Source organism: Babylonia areolata, chromosome 1 (assembly GCF_041734735.1).
Source record: "Babylonia areolata isolate BAREFJ2019XMU chromosome 1, ASM4173473v1, whole genome shotgun sequence".
NCBI lineage: Eukaryota > Metazoa > Mollusca > Gastropoda > Neogastropoda > Buccinidae > Babylonia > Babylonia areolata.
The window spans coordinates 19,987,799-20,004,530 of NC_134876.1; the positions used below are offsets into that span (position 1 = coordinate 19,987,799).

General features: G+C 40.6%; 1 protein-coding gene across 16 annotated transcripts in view; it reads right to left on the bottom strand.

The window, feature by feature from the left end:
- LOC143280562 (tensin-3-like) overlaps nt 1-16,732 on the bottom strand; it is a 614,920-nt gene that overhangs the window by 2,340 nt on the left and 595,848 nt on the right. For 13 of the 16 annotated variants that reach the window (XM_076585299.1, XM_076585321.1, XM_076585307.1 and 10 more), the window contains 11 exons: nt 14,667-14,903; nt 11,220-11,607; nt 9,813-9,970; nt 7,914-7,997; nt 7,442-7,570; nt 5,139-5,231; nt 4,554-4,634; nt 3,799-3,882; nt 3,025-3,193; nt 1,630-1,698; nt 694-738 (listed from right to left, as the gene is read on the bottom strand). In XM_076585299.1, coding sequence (XP_076441414.1) covers nt 694-738; nt 1,630-1,698; nt 3,025-3,193; nt 3,799-3,882; nt 4,554-4,634; nt 5,139-5,231; nt 7,442-7,570; nt 7,914-7,997; nt 9,813-9,970; nt 11,220-11,607; nt 14,667-14,903 — 1,537 coding nt within the window. The remainder of the gene's footprint in view (nt 1-693; nt 739-1,629; nt 1,699-3,024; nt 3,194-3,798; nt 3,883-4,553; nt 4,635-5,138; nt 5,232-7,441; nt 7,571-7,913; nt 7,998-9,812; nt 9,971-11,219; nt 11,608-14,666; nt 14,904-16,732) is intronic. The other 3 variants (XM_076585372.1, XM_076585292.1, XM_076585274.1) reach the window with 1 other exon arrangement.

The window sequence follows — 16,732 nt, forward strand, 5'->3', positions numbered from 1 at the left end:
GCAGATTCTCGCCTGGACATTGTAAACTCCCATTTCACTTGGCCAACAGATCAGTGATTTTTTCCCACTAAATATTTTGTTCAACAGTATATCTATTTCATATTTTTTAATACACATGTACCAGAATAATTTTGATGTTGTGACTTATTGGTCTTCAAGACCTATTTTGTTCAACAATTTATTTACCTTTTTTTTTCCAACTCTTTCACCACCAACTTTGTGTGAAAAAAACAAACAAAAAAAAAAAACACACACACTTATGGATAGATCCCCAGCACCAACTATTTTACTCTGTCACAGGTTACGGTTCATGTCAAAACAGCTCAACTGACTTGTACGCATCAAACTCGGTCAGAGGGCTAAGGTTAGTCATTGTTCTATTGGCGGGAAACTGGTTGCAGCTGTTGAGCTTTGTATGTGGAAAATGGTCTGATCAACATGACCCCTCCATGTCAACAAAAGTCGCCTATGGCGGTGCACTGTTTAGTCAAGCTGCCTATGGCGGTGAAATAGTCAAAAAAATACTTGAGTACCAGAATAAGTTTGCTGTTATTACTTCCTGGTCCTCAAGACCATTGTAAAATTTCACTGGTTTCCCATCCCTGCACACACACACAAACACACAACCATCTTATTAATCAACATAACAAATAAGCACTATGGCAAGACATGAAAGCAGTGGTGACAACTCACTTTGCATCCACTTGCGTTCCAGGTGTCTCCGTATCTCGCTTCCATCTGGAAAACACACGACTGAGAATAGAAATGAGCGTGACATGGAACAGTCAAGAAAGACAAGGTGTCATGAACATGTAACTGAACTGTGAATGATGATTCATCACTGCCATTCAGCATGCTAACACTCCAGCTCAAAGAGAATGAATATCAATTTAAAATTAGTCTCAGGACAATCACTTTGCTTTGTGTTCTCTTAGTTATGAGTGCGTTAGGCTGTGTGTGCATGTGGATGCCTGCTTGCGAGTGTGCATGCTGTTGTTTAGTGTGTGAATTGTGTGAATGGAGAGGAGAAAAGTGAATGTGTGTGACAAACACTTTACAACAAAAACAAAACTGAACAACCCCCCCCCAAGCACCCCTACACCACACCCCTAAAATTCTGCAGCCTTTCAAGCCCTGCTGTCACGGTTAACCTCAGTTTCAACCCTCTTCCACTTTCATGCTCAGGGTGAGTTCTGTCATGGTCTTCAGAGTTGGCAAATTTATGGCAGTCTGAGTTGGAGTGATGTGGTGGCAGTCTCCACTCTAGGGGGGACGCTCACTCTAGCTCACTCTGGCTCAACATCTAAGTGACTGTCATCATTAAGGGTTTTTTTTAAGGTGGTGTCCTAGGTACGTTAAATCAGAACAGGCACTACTGAACACCACTAAAGTGACTCAACAGCAGTGCAGGGTCTTCTCTGTTGCATAGCCTCCTGGTGACCCAATACTAATAGTTCCCTGTGGACTGCTGATCCTGGGACTGTAAAGGATGAATCCGGGTGTGGCTGTGTATGGGTGAACTTGGAATGAGCCAGAGTAATGCCACTAAAATGGTGCGGGTGATGGGAGAGTAAAAAAGAAACAAACAACAAGGAAAAAAACCCACAACCCCAAACAAACCACTCTTACCTTCTATCCTGAGGATCACTGCCACAGTAGGTCACTGATGACACAGGGTAGTGACGTCTGAAGAACAATCTGTAAAAATATAAAATATCACTGTCAGACAAACAGAAGGCAAATGGTTTCAATGAAATGAACAAAAATGGGCCATGCTGAGTGAACTGGCACAAACCCCCGACCCCTCCACACACAAATGTGCAAATGCACTCACACAACCACAACACACATGCATCATGAAATCTCAAAGCCACCCAGGCCTGACCCTCAACTGACAAACTTCACACTCCAGGCCCACCCTGCCACAAACACATGTACATATATTCTAACAAACACACACACACACACAGAGTTATATGAGTCTCACAAACTTATAACAGATGGAAAACACTTTTTTCTTTTTATTTATTTATTTATTTCTTTTTGATGTTTTGTTATAATTCTATTCATTCAATTTTTCTACAGTTGTATGAAAACATAATGCTAAATGAAACAGATACATCACATCAAAATAACACATTAAAAAAACAGACATAAACAAGAGCACACACACAATAAAGAAAAAGAAGAAAGACATGACATACATAGGCTTTATGTCTCAGAATGTTCTGCCACTGACAGACATATATACTTCTTTTGTGTGTGAGGAAATATAAAAACATTAAAGGTCCCATAGCCTTTTACGGCCGTTGGGGCAATGAATCCATATCCACTGTGTCTGGGGTTTGGCAAAGGAAGGGGCCAAATCCTCCCTTGCCGGTTTAATCTTCCCCAACCCAAGTCATGTATCCATTCACACCTGGGTGGAGTGAGGAAAACCAGAGTAAAATGCCTTTCCCCAAGGACACAACACCAGGTTGAAACAGGGGATCGAACCCTGAGTACTGCACCAGAAGTGTAACGCCTTACCATTTCTGCCATGGCCGGCGCCTCTCAGAGAATATAACAAACTCTTAAAGGACACAACGAAATACACAGAGATGCCAACCTTTGTCAAGTCTTTGTAGCAACAATCAGAAAATTTGGTAGGAACACTCGGACTCCAAGCCACATCACATTCTATCTACAAGGCATACATACACTTGGGCCTACCTGCAACACGGTGTAACTGCTACGATTCAGCCGACTCAATGCTTTTTCAAATGTAATCACACACACAATTAGCTGAGCATCATCACGTGAGACCCAACGTTAGTAGTGACTGCCCTGGCCTTGTGATCAATGTCTAGAGCGTCTGGGTAATGCAATGACAGGAAAACATGTGACTGTGCTTTATAGTCGAAAATAAACTCCTCAGAACAATTTTGACATTGGCGTAACATCGGAACAGACTGTGATCAAGAGTTAACAAAATATGGCGAAATCGTAACAGATGGCATCTCTGAAAACAGCAGTGTGACTCACTTTCTGTTGTTGTCGGTGAGGGTGATGCCCTGACTGGACACCTTGAAGTGAACCACCGTGGTCTTGGGGGCAGGCTGGGTCTCCAGGGTCATCTTGATGGCCTTGGCAATGGCCTGGGGCCCCGTCAGGGATTCCGTGTCCACCGAGTTGATGAACACCACATTGCAGGCTGCACAGCAAAGCACAATGATGCAACACATGTTGCAGGCTGCACAGCGAAACACAACAAATGATGCAACACACTCAGGGTTGTGGAATTCAAAACCTTATTGTATTGTATTACTTTTTATCACAACAGATCATTTGTGAACTGTCATTCTTTCAGTTAAAAAAAAAAAAAATCAACCGATAAATGCTGCTAAAACCTCCAAGGTGGGGAAGGTTACAACACAAGCTGTAATCCTCAGTGCTGGAAAGGTTAACGTTGGGTGGGTAATACAACTGTTGTGCTATGGTGAGAAGACCAGTGGTGACATAATGACAATAATGATAATAATGATGATGATGATGAAGATAATGATGACTATGATGTTGATAATAATAATAATTGAAAAAACAAACAAAGCAAAAAAAAAAAAACACCAAAAAAACAACCAACTTTTATGGCACAAACTCGAAACGCCTCAGACGAAACAATACACAGACAATATTTGTATAATGACATGCAACAGGACATAAAGATATACAAAAAAACAAACAAACAAACAAAAACAACAACAACAACAAAAAACCCACCAAAAAACAAACCAAAAAACCATTGCTGAATACACCCACCTGCTCCCTTGGCCAGAAGGTCAGCCGCAGAGTTCAGCTCTGTTGGCGACGCTGTGTCAGGGCTGGCCGGCCCGTCCACTGTGTCTGTGTGGTCAGAAATAAAGAACCCACACACTGCCTGTGACCACGTGTGTACCAGCACACTGACAATGCATGCATGCACAGATGTCATACACACTAGCATGCGCACAGATGTGTACACACTAACACAAACACAGACTTTGCATACACTTCAGGGAGGCTGTGTAGTGGGGTGGTTTGGAACATTTAATGTTGAACTGTGTTGGCTTGAAAAAAAAACAAACACACACACACACACACACATGCTCAACACATCTGACATTAAAAAATGACTGCATCACAAATGCACATGAATATGAAAAAGCAAAGAGACACAAATATAATATTTTTTTCCTTTGGTTATATTGCTTCTTTTTTTCCCTGTTTTTTTTTTTTTTTGATACATTTTTTTTGTGTTTTTTTTTTCATGGGGTGGGGTGTGTGCAATGAAGAGGTTCATGGTAAGCACTAAACAAAGAAAAGAAAGGAACAACAACAACAACAACAAAAATAAAAGATTGTGGCCCGTTAGCTTCATGCAACCAAAATGTCTCTCTTTCCTCTCTTCTCTCTCTCTCACCCACTCATTCACACACACACACACACACACACACACACACACACACACACACTCTCTCAAGCCTATAAAAAAAATTGCGCAACAGAAGTGACAAAGCCAGGTGTGGCGCACTGACCCCCGGCGTCAGGCAGGGCCAGCTTGCAGGGCAGTGCCAGAGGTGTGATGGAGTGCTGGTACACCAGGGCTGCCAGGCTACCTGTACACAGGTCACAAACGACAGGTGTCAACTGCTTTTCATGACGTTCTCTTCAGCATATTAACTACCTGTACACAGGTCACAAACGACAGCATATTAACTACCTGTACACAGGTCACAAACGACAGCATATTAACTACCTGTACACAGGTCACAAACGACAGGTGTCAACTGCTTTTCATGACGCTCTCTTCAGCATATTAATTACCTGTACACAGGTGTGTGAGAGAGAGAGAGAGAGAGTCACACTTACAATGACATTTGAAAAAGCCAAACAAAACAAAATAATAATGTGTGGATATGTGTGCATGTAAAATCCCTCAGATCTCCACAAAAACAACATCCATAAAACAAAAAAACAACAACACTTAACCAAAAACAACCTCACCCCAACCCTCATACTGGACAGTTCTATGTCAATATGAACAACACAACTGTTAAAAAAAAGTTGTGTGTGTGTGTGTGTGTGTGTGTGTGTGTGTGTGTGTGTGTTACAGCACTCACCAAACGTGGGTTCATTGCTGCATCCTCGCAGCCTCACGCCTTTAGGGGTCGGCTCTATGAGGAAGTGTCTCACCAGCTCTGACTGGGGGTCACCTGTAAAGAACAAAATTTGCTAAATATTCTTGTTCATTTATTCATTAATATTGCCATTACTGTTCTTTTTCTTTCTTCTACATTTCATTGTTTCATTTCTTTATCTATTTGCTTATTTGTTTTCATTTTAATTTGATTTAATTCAATCTAATTCTTATTTCTGTTTCATTTATCATTTCTTATTGTTATTCATTAATCTAATGACTTATCCATTCATCTGTTTATGTATCTTATTTCATGTCATTTTATTTATTTATTTATTTTCCCCTCATGGCCTAAATGTGTTGGGTTACGCTGCTGGTCAGGTATCTGCTTTGCACATGTGGTGTAGTGTGTATAGATTTGTCCGAACGCGGTGACGCCTCCTTAAGTAACTGATGTGAACTGAACTGTAAAGAACAAAAATGAAAATGAAATGGATTTCTTGTTATAAAAGAATTAGATAAAGGTTGAAGGTCCCATTGCCTGTTATGGCCATCGGGGGAAGTTAGTTCAAATCCACTGTGTCCAGGGCTCAGCATAGGAAGGTGGGGCCCAGTCCTCTCCTTCTGTCACTTTAAACCTTCCCTGACTGAAGCCAGGTCCCCATTCACTCCTGGGTTTCTTGTTTCATTTTTTTTCTTTCCATTACACAACCAACATCGACTTGCTGATGGCCCTGTCGTGGTTCAAGCATGCTGTGTATTTTCGTGTTTCCACAACCCACCGAACACTGACATGGATTACAGGATCTTTAACATGTGTATTTGATCTTCTGCATGCGTATACACACGAAGGGGGTTCATACACTAGCAGGTCTGCATATATGATGACCATGGGAGATCGGAAAAATCTCCACCCTTTACCGACCATGATCGGTTACCGATATTCGAACCCTCAGATTGAAAGTCCAATGCTTAAACCACTCAGCTACTGCACCCTTTCTTGTCAAGAAAAAAAAAGAAAAGAAAAAAGGAACAGTGTATTTAATACACAAACACAGTATTCTAAATGAATATGTATCTTTTTTTCCAGTCTTTGTTTCTTTGTCTGTTGTTCTTTTTGTGTATGTGAACCATGTGCATGATAAACAAAAAAGTTTTAAAGATGTCTGTGTTTTTTATGGCTTATCATATGCTCAAATCGTTTAAAAAGGGAAGAATAGAACTGTCATACAATGTGTGTATGTGTGTGTGTGTGTGTGTGCATATGTGTGTGTGTGTGTTTACACATGTTTATGATGAGTGCGTGCATGCATGTGTGTGTTTTTCTTCTTTTTTTCTTTAAAAAAAAAAAAAATCAACACTCAGTAAACAGCAATGTCAACCCAAGAGGGAGACAACAGGCACAGTCACTATACAAAATTAAGATAGGAATTTTCTTGACTACAAACATGTCTTTTTTTCTGATGTTTATTTTTTTTATTCATTCATTCTGTAAATACTGAACACATAACAATACATAAAAATCAAATTAAACATAGTTATCTTTGATTCATTAAAAAAAAAGACAAAAAAAGACATACAACATAACACACAAGGGCATGAGAAGAAGAGTTTCAGTTGCTGTTGAGGTGTCACTGCGCTCTGACAAATCCATACATGCTACACCACATCTGCTAAGCAGATGCCTGACCAGCAGCATAACCCAACGCGTTTAGTCAGGCCTTGAGCGCGTGCACACATATTTGTGTACCTATCAGAGTGGATTTCTTCTACATGATTTTGCCAGAGGACAACACTTTCATTGCCATGGGTTCTTTTCCAGTGTGCCAAGTGGCTGCTGCGCAGGGGATCTCGGTTTATCATCTCATCCGAAGGACTAGATGCTCAATTTGATTTTTCCAGTCAAACTTGGGAGAAAGGGCGACGGCAGGATTCAAACCAAGACCCTCGCAGACTCTCTGTGTTGGCAGATGAGCGTCTGAACCATTCTGCCAAAAGGTGACAAATGTAAATGAACGCACAAAATGTCACTGTGAGGGGCTGCAGCATCAAGAAAGGACCACAAGCAATAATATAATAATAATAATGGATACTCATATAGCACACTATCCAGAAATCTGCTCTAGGTGCTTTACAAAAACGCTTTTGTTAACATAAAACATTACATCTATGTTACATACACACACACACACAGGGAGCTTGTTCCACACACCAAAATGTGACTACACACACACACACACACACACACACACACACACACACAATGCAATGTACATGTTCACTCACTGGAGGGCTTGCTCTGCACGTTGGCTGGGACCTGAGCCACCTTGAGGGCCAGGCCAAAAGCGCCAGGGAAGGAGTTGCTGTCCCTGATGACAAACGTGCCTGGCGCCCGGTCTCGCAGCAGTGCGATCGCTGAGAAAAAACAACAACAGGAACATGTGTACAGGATGACTTGGAAGTGATGGCAGGGGGTGGACGTCAGTGTTCTTTTGGAATTTGATCATTATTATTATGATGATTATTATTATTACTATTGTCTACCTCTCTGTCTCTGATGCACTCAGGTCCACACACACACACACAAACACACACATACATACACACATATAATTATATATATATAACATTTTTTTATATTCCAGAGACAGACACAGAGAGAGAGAGAGAGAGAGAGAGAGAGAGAGAGAGAGAGAGAGGAAGAAAGAGTATAAAAAAAAAAAAAAGGCAGATGGATACAGAAGCATGCAGGTCTCACCTTCCTCCCGCGTGATGTTGGGCTTGTACCAGAACTTGGACGTGTCTTTCACAAACTTTGGTGTTGTGGGAATCATGTCGGAGTCTGAAACATTCACACGTTCCGGAATAACAAACAGTTAAATAAGTTTTTCTGTTGTTTTACTTTGGTGTTGTGGGAATCATGTCAGGGTCTGAAACATTCACACGTTCCCGAATAAACAGTTAAAAAAAATCTTACAGAGAACATGACCTCAGTTACTTCTTTTATTTTCTTTTTCTAACATTTATAAAGAAAAACAACAACATATGATGTCAGTTTCTTCTTTTATTTTCCATCAATAAAATAAAATGTTATAGAAAAGGCCTGACTAAGCGTGTTGGGTCACGCTGCTGGCCAAGCATCTGCCTAGCAGGTGTGGTGTGGAGCATTTATGGATTTGTCCGAATGCAGTGAGAAAGTGAAACTGACAAAATCTATAGAGAGAACATAAAATCCATTACTTTCTAATATATTATTCTACCTTCTCATTTGCATTCAGTACTTAAAACGTATATTCTTGTCATGAGTACACAAGCAATTACGTCCACTTATTTAATGTTTACTCAGTGTAAACCCTGATTACTGGTGAACACTCTGCCAGAGTGACCCCATTACCAGACATAAGGAAATAGTCAAATACCCTTTCTACTTGTGTAAACATTTCAAATACCCTTCTATATTACTATAACCACCACATCATATGCTGTCAAATACCTCTAAATAACCACCTCACTGCGTACTGTCAAATACCCTTACATAACCGTCACACCACATACTGTCAAATACCCTTCTATAATCACTGCACTATATGCTGTTACATATCCTTATATACCTACCACACCATATGGTGTCAAATACCTTTCTGAAATTACCTTTCTGAAATCACCACACCATATGCTGTCAAATACCTTTCTGTAATCACCACACCATATGCTGTCAAATACCTTTCTGTAATCATCACACCATATGCTGTCAAATACCTTTCTGAAATCACCACACCATATGCTGTCAAATATCTTTCTGTAATCATCACACCATGCATATGCTGCCAAATACCCTTCTATACCACAATAATCACCACAGAATCTGCTGTCAAATACCCCTCTATACCACTATAACCACCACAGCTTACACAGTCAAGTACCATTCTATACCAAAATAACCACCACACATTAAGCTGCAAAATACCCGTCTATACAACAATAACCACCACAGAATCTGCTGTCAATACCCATCTACGCGCCACAACCACCACCACATAATCTGCTGTCAAATACGCTTCTATGCCAATATAACTACCACAGCATTCCGTGTCAAATACCAGTCTGTACCACAATATCCCCAACACCATGTGCTAAATTTGTAGTTGTATTTGTATTTGATTTCTTTTTATCACAACAGATTTCTCTGTGTGAAATTCAGGCTGCTCTCCCCAGGGAGAGTGCGTCGCTACACTACAGCGCCACCCTTTTTTTTATTTTTTCCTGCATGCAGCTTTTTTTAATTTGTTTTTTCCTATTGAAGTAGATTTTTCTACAGAATTATGCCAGGAACAACCCTTTTATTGCTATGGGTTCTTTAACATGCGCTAAGTGCATGCTGCACATGGGACCTTGGTTTATCATCTCATCCGAATGACCAACGTCCAGACCACTACTCAAGATCTAGTGGAGGGAGAGAAAATATCGGCGGCTGAGCTGTGATTCGAACCAGCGCATTCAAGATTCTCTCACTTCCTAGACGGACGCATTATCTCTAGGCCATCACTCCACGTGATGTGTGTAAATAACCCCCCACACCAAATGCTGTCAAATACCCTTCCATGCCACAAAATCCCCCCCACACCAGATGGCAGGCCCATGGCCCCTCACTACACACCTGCGAGGGAGGAGAGACTGCCGCGGCGTGAGAGGCCGAAGTAGACGCTGGGTGAGCTCTGGCCGGTCAGGGAGTGGGAGTGGACGGCGCTGCCCGACATGGAGTGGGCAGTGGTCAGATCCTGCCTCAGGGTGGTCAGGTTGCCAGGTGACGAGGGACTGCAACACACACACACACACACACACAGACATGCACATGCACACACACATGCATGCACAGGTGCATGCATACACACACACACACACACAAACGCACACACACACACACACACATGCGCGCACATACACGCCCACACACATGCGCGCAAGCGTGCACACACAAACACACGCCATGTTTTTACACACAACGATCAGTGACCATTCACTGGTATAGCTTCTCTATTTCTGAATACATGTTGACACTCACACACGCCATGTTTTTACACACAACGATCAGTGACCATTCACTGGTATAGCTTCTCTATTTCTGAATACATGTTGACACTCACACACTGACCATTCACTGGTACAGCTTCTCTATTTCTGAATACATGTTGACACTCACACAGTGACCATTCACTGGTACAGCTTCTCTATTTCTGAATACATGTTGACACTCACACACTGACCATTCACTGGTACAGCTTCTCTATTTCTGAATACATGTTGACACTCACACACACACACAGATATACCCATTCACACACAGCTGAACACATAACACAGACAGATGTATGCATATGAATTATTTTGTTATCAAGCTCATGTGTGTGTACTAACAAGTGCACACTGCATAAAACAGACTCACATACATATACATTCACTACACACATACACACAAACATACACAAACATCTTTCTATCAATCATCTATCTATCTATCTGTGTGTGTGTGTGTGTGTGTGTGTGTGTGTGTGTGTGTGTGTGTGTGTGTGTACACACACACACAACAGTAGGCTCTGCATGTCTTAAAACTTGTATTCTTAAAAAGCAGCAAATTTTCAATGTAAAAAAACAGCTTCTTCAGGGAAGGGTACAGAAGTGAAAGCTTTACAGGCTGGTTTAATAGCAACCAGTGAGTAAACGTCAGGTAAAATCAGGTAAGACTGGGCAGGTAAAAACATACCTATATCCATCTCTATCTATCTATCAATCTATCTCTCTCTCTCTATATATATATATATCTCTCTCTCTCTCTATGTGTGTGTGTGTGTGTGTGTGTGTGTGTGTGTGTGTGTGTGTGTGTGTGAGGATGTACACAGTCACACATAAATACATGCGCTTGCTCCTCTCAATCAATCCCTCACACACACACACACATACAGACACAATACACACACACAACACACACACAACTCTCTCTCTCACACACACACACACACACACCTCTCACAAACACATGCATGAAAAAAAAACAACTCCAGCCTACCTCCCTGCGGAGGAAGGACTTCTGGCCTGAGCAGCCGGTGACAGCATTTTGTGACTGGTGTCTATGTGTAGCGAACCGTCACTGACTTGGTGCTGAAGCTGTTGCTGCACTTGTTGCTGCTGCTGCAGCTGCTGTTGTTGTTGCAGCTGCTGCTGTTGTTGCTGCTGCAGCTGCTGCTGTTGTTGTTGGAGCTGTTGTTGTTGCTGCAGTTGTTGTTGCTGTTGCAGTTGTTGTTGTTGCTGCTGCAGCTGCTGCTGCTGTTGTTGTTGTTGTTGTTGCTGCTGTAGATGGTAGCTGTACTGTTGTTGGTACTGTTGTTGCTGTTGTTGTTGTTGGACCACAGTGGGACTGGTCAAGGTGCCGGTGGGACTGACCACAGCACTGCCCCCTGTGTGTGTGTGCGACAGTGACCATACCATCGTCATCACAATGCTCTGTGTTCTGTGATCCATGTTCTATCGTCTTCATAATGTATCTATGATCCATGTTCTGTCATCAACACACTGTTCTGTGTTCTATGATCCATGTTCTGTCATCAGCACAATGTTCTGTGTTCTATGATTCATGTTCTGTCATCATCACAATGTTCTGTGTTCTATGATTCATGTTCTGTCGTCAACACAATGTTCTGTGTTCCATGATTCATGTTCTGTCATCGTCACACTGTTCTGTGTTCTATGATCCATGTTCTGTCATCATCACAATGTTCTGTGTTCTATGATCAATGTTCTGTCATCGTCACAATATTTTGTGTTCTATTATCCATTTTCTGTCAGCGTCACAATGCTCTGTATTCTATGACCCATTTCCTGTTGTCGTCACAATGCTATGTGTTCTATGATCCATGTTCTATCATCATCACAACGTTCTGTGTCCTATGATCCATGTTCTATCATTATCACAATGTTCTGTGTTATATGATTTATGTTCTACTGCCAACACAACATTCTGTGTTCTATGATCCATGTTTTATTGTCACCACAATGTTCTGTGTTCTATTATCCATGTGTTATTGTCATCACAATCTTCTGCATTCTATGATTCATGTTCTATTGTCATCACAATGTTCTGCATTCTATGATTCATGTTCTATTGTCATCACAATGTTCTGCGTTCTATGATTCATGTTCTATTGTCATCACAATGTTCTGCGTTCTATGATCCATGTTCTATTGTCATCACAATGTTCTGCGTTCTATGATTCATGTTCTATTGTCATCACTATGTTCTGCGTTCTATGATCCATGTTCTATTGTCATCACTATGTTCTGCGTTCTATGATTCATGTTCTATTGTCATCACAATGTTCTGAGTTCTATTATTCATGTCCTATTGTCAACACAACATTCTGTGTTCTATGATCCATGTTCTATTGTCATCACAATGCTGTGTTATATGACCCATGTTCTATCATCAGCACACGGTCTTCATGACAGTTCCAGTTTCTCAAGGAGGTGTCACTGCATTTGGACAAAGCCATATACACTGCACCGCATCTGCCAGGCAGATGCCTGACAGCAGCACAACCCAATGTGTTAGTCAGGCCTTGAGTGCATGCATATATATATGTATGTATATATGTTTATTTGTGTACCTATCAGAGTGGACTTCTTCAACAGAATTTTGAAAACTTATGCTGCCATGGGTTCTTTTTCAGTGCGTCAAGTGCATGCTGCAAACGGAACCTGACTTTATCATCTCAGCCTAATGATGCTCCAGTTAGACTTTCCAGTCAAACTTGGGAGAAAGGGAATGTCCAAGATTCCAGCCCTTACCCTCACAGACACGGTACTGGCAGATGAACATCTTAACCGTTCTGTGAGTGTCCTTCTTCAAGACAATCTGCATGACAAGGATCAGTGTTCTCTATCTTCATGACAATTATTCGTGTTCTATGATTCATGTTACAGTTTCACGACAGTGATGCATGTTCTATACCCATGATCTATCTCCATGACAATGGTTGATGTTGTATCTGCATGACTAACAATACCAGTTCTATCTTCTTGACAATGACTCATGTTCTATCATCATGGCAATGATCCATGTGCTATCATCATGACAATGATCCATGTTCTATTTTCTTTACAATGATCCATGTTCTTTTTTTGTCAATTACTACACTTCCTCGTCAACCAGTGCTCTCACACACTTTCTCTAATGATGTTCCACACTGTCACACACATGCATGTAAGCATACGCAAGTCTGTTCGTTCTTCTGTTTAATGTCTATCCACAATTGTGATTATATATGAAAAGTGGACACCTACATGCACAGAGCAAGACAGAGAGAGAGAGAGAGAGAGAGAGAGAGAGAGAGAGAGAGAGAGGACAGAGAGAAGAGAGAGGGGGGTTAGAGAGAGAGAGAGAGAGAGAGAGAGAGAGAGAGAGAGAGAGAGAGAGAGAGAGAGAGAGAGAGAGAGAGGAACAGACTGACAGACGGACACTGAGATAAACAGAGACCAAGAAAGAGAGTGCACGAGAGGGATACAGGAAAAACGAAATACAGGCGAACATATGGGCAGTGCCAAAGCCAGAGCAACTGAAGAAGACAAAGTGGCACAGACATAAAGACTGAGAGTGAGAAAGAAAGATCATGGGATAATGTTAGTATCTGTGCATGAGGTGGTCTATGGAGATTGCTCAAATAATTTCACATGAAAACACACACACACACACACACACACATACACACACAGATCTATCTATCTTTCACCCTCTATCTCACTTGCTTATTCAGACATCTGGAAGGTGTTTAAAGAAACCTGAAAGGACATTATCCTTCAGGTATAAACCAATCTTTTTCAACATCACACTTTTTTTTTAATAATTTTTTTAGAGATATTTTCTACAGTGATCAATAATAAAAATTATGCATAGGGTGGATCAGAAAGACAAGAAGCAATCACAAAGAAAGGAACAGAAGTGACAGAAAGAAGAAAGATGGTATGGAGGATAAACAGATCAATCACTTACCCTTTTCTGATAATAATTAATTAATTAATTAATTTAAAAAGAAGAAGAAAAAGATATAGATATATACGAATGATATTTAAGAGAGAAACAATTTTTTCAGGGTATTCAGTCAGTGACATCATTCCCATGGCAATGAAAGTAGACATGCACACTCTTTTGCTTCGATATGTTGAGCTAACAAAAACCGGAAAAAAAAAAAGAAAGAAAGAAAGAAGAAGAAGAAGAAGAAGAAGAAGAAAAAACAGAAAAGAAGAAAAAACATGAAAGGAAAAGTAAAAACGTACATGCTTGTTTCACACAAAACATTGAATTGTTCAGGATTTTGCACATGCAAGTCATCCATAGCTTTGCACACACAGGCATCCACACACACACACACACACACACACACACACACACACACACACACACACACACACAGAGCAAGCAAAAGACGGCACCACACTCTAGCAGAGTCACTCAGCAGACTACCTGAGCAACTAGCAGACTCAGCAGAGACATGCGCGTTGAGGTCAGGAATGGCAGCGTACAGAGGATCAGAGATCCGAACCACCGGAGCCATGGCCCCACACCCACCTAGAGTTCCAGACCTCGGCTGAAACTCTGGTGGCACCGACCCACTCGAGGTCTCCTCAGACTCATAGAACGAGGCCGATGTAGCCTCTGGGGAGACCAGTTGTGAGTAGGGGGTTGGGGGTGGACTTTTCACTAGACAAGCAAGCAAAACCAAGGCAAACTTAACACAGCGACAACACAACCAGCCAGGCAGCATGAGCCAAGCATGCCAATATTAAAAAAGAAAACATCATTCACAGTCCTAGTCATTATAAAAAGTTTTGCGTGTTGTTCTGTGGATGAAATGCCTACTCCTTTTTCAAAGTCATGTTTTTGTTTGGAAAAGTGTGAACAATTTCTCTTTCAAGAGATTATAAAAGTATTCTTGTATCTTGAATCTGTTGTTTACAGCTAGACTTCTTCCTTTTTTTCTGTGAGCTCTGCCTGTTTAGTTATGAGACAATGGTGGTACTGGCCTGCAGCTTTTTTTCTGATTCTGATTGTCAGACAAGAGTTTCTTTTACAGATCTATGGCAGACTCTGATAGCTGTCTGTCTCTTTTTCAGGGGTTCTTTTCTGGATACATATATACAGACTTCAAACATTACTTAACACATGACAGATTTTCAAATTAATCTTCTTGTGTATTTAGCAGAACCAGTTGGCCTGTTCCATGACATGCTGTTTAAAAAAAAAAAAAAAAAAAAAAAAAAAAAAATTATTTATTTATTTATTATTTTTTAGATCTATAACATACTTTGATTCTTGACATGACATTAATTTTCTTTCAATCTAAATTTATGACTGTTTATTTTACTTCACTCATTTGTTATTTTCTTTTCTCTACTTCTTCATCAGAATGTCAAGAAACAGGTTTATGTTTATGCTGGTTGATCAATTTGTAAAAGTAGCATATCACTATTGATGTAAAAGCTGACAGGTGCAGACTTTTTTCGGTCTTTTTTTTTCTTGGCCATGTCTTGCTGGCACAGTCTCAAACAACAGAGCTTTAATCTTTCCATCAGATTATCAAGACAGCTAGCAGAGCTTTAATCTTTCCATCAGATTATCAAGAGAGCAAGCAGAGCTTTAATCTTTCCATCAGATTATCAAGACAGCTAGCACAGCTTTAATCTTTCCATCAGATTATCAAGACAGCTAGCACAGCTTTAATCTTTCCATCAGATTATCAAGACAGCTAGCACAACTTTAATCTTTCCATCATTCCATCAGATTATCAAGATAGCGAGCACAGCTTTAATCTTTCCATCAGATTATCAAGACAGCGAGCAGAGCTTTAATCTTTCCATCAGATTATCAAGACAGCGAGCACAGCTTTAATCTTTCCATCAGATTATCAAGACAGCCAGCAGAGCTTTAATCTTTCCATCAGATTATCAAGACAGCCAGCAGAGCTTTAATCTTTCCATCAGAGTATCAAGACAGCTAGCACAGCTTTAATCTTTCCATCAGATTATCAAGGTAACCCTTTTACAAAAAACAAACAAAAACAAAACAACAACAACAAGAAACAAAACAAAACAAAAACAAACAATGTGCAAAGAAAATCGTAAAAACACCAAAACTTGTGAACAGCATGCAAGAAGAAACAAAATATATTTCCAATGCATGCTCACCCAAAATAACTTTGATAAAAGAACTCCAATTTGAAATAAGATTAAACAAGAACAATTAAAACATTGTCCCCCCCTGCCCCCCACCCTACTTTTTAATCATATTCACAGAAGAGACATACATATATAAGGAGAAAGAAACGTATAGAAATAAATCGACATAACCAAATATTGGTGACCATAAATCTAAGACACTATACATGTATAACAGCTGATAACTTTCCAATAAAATGCATGCATGTGTGCATTTCCACACACACACACACACACACACACACACACACACAGAGTGGAGCAACAATCTGCACAGTGTGATCAATCATTCTGATTGTCAAGATGAAGTTGTAC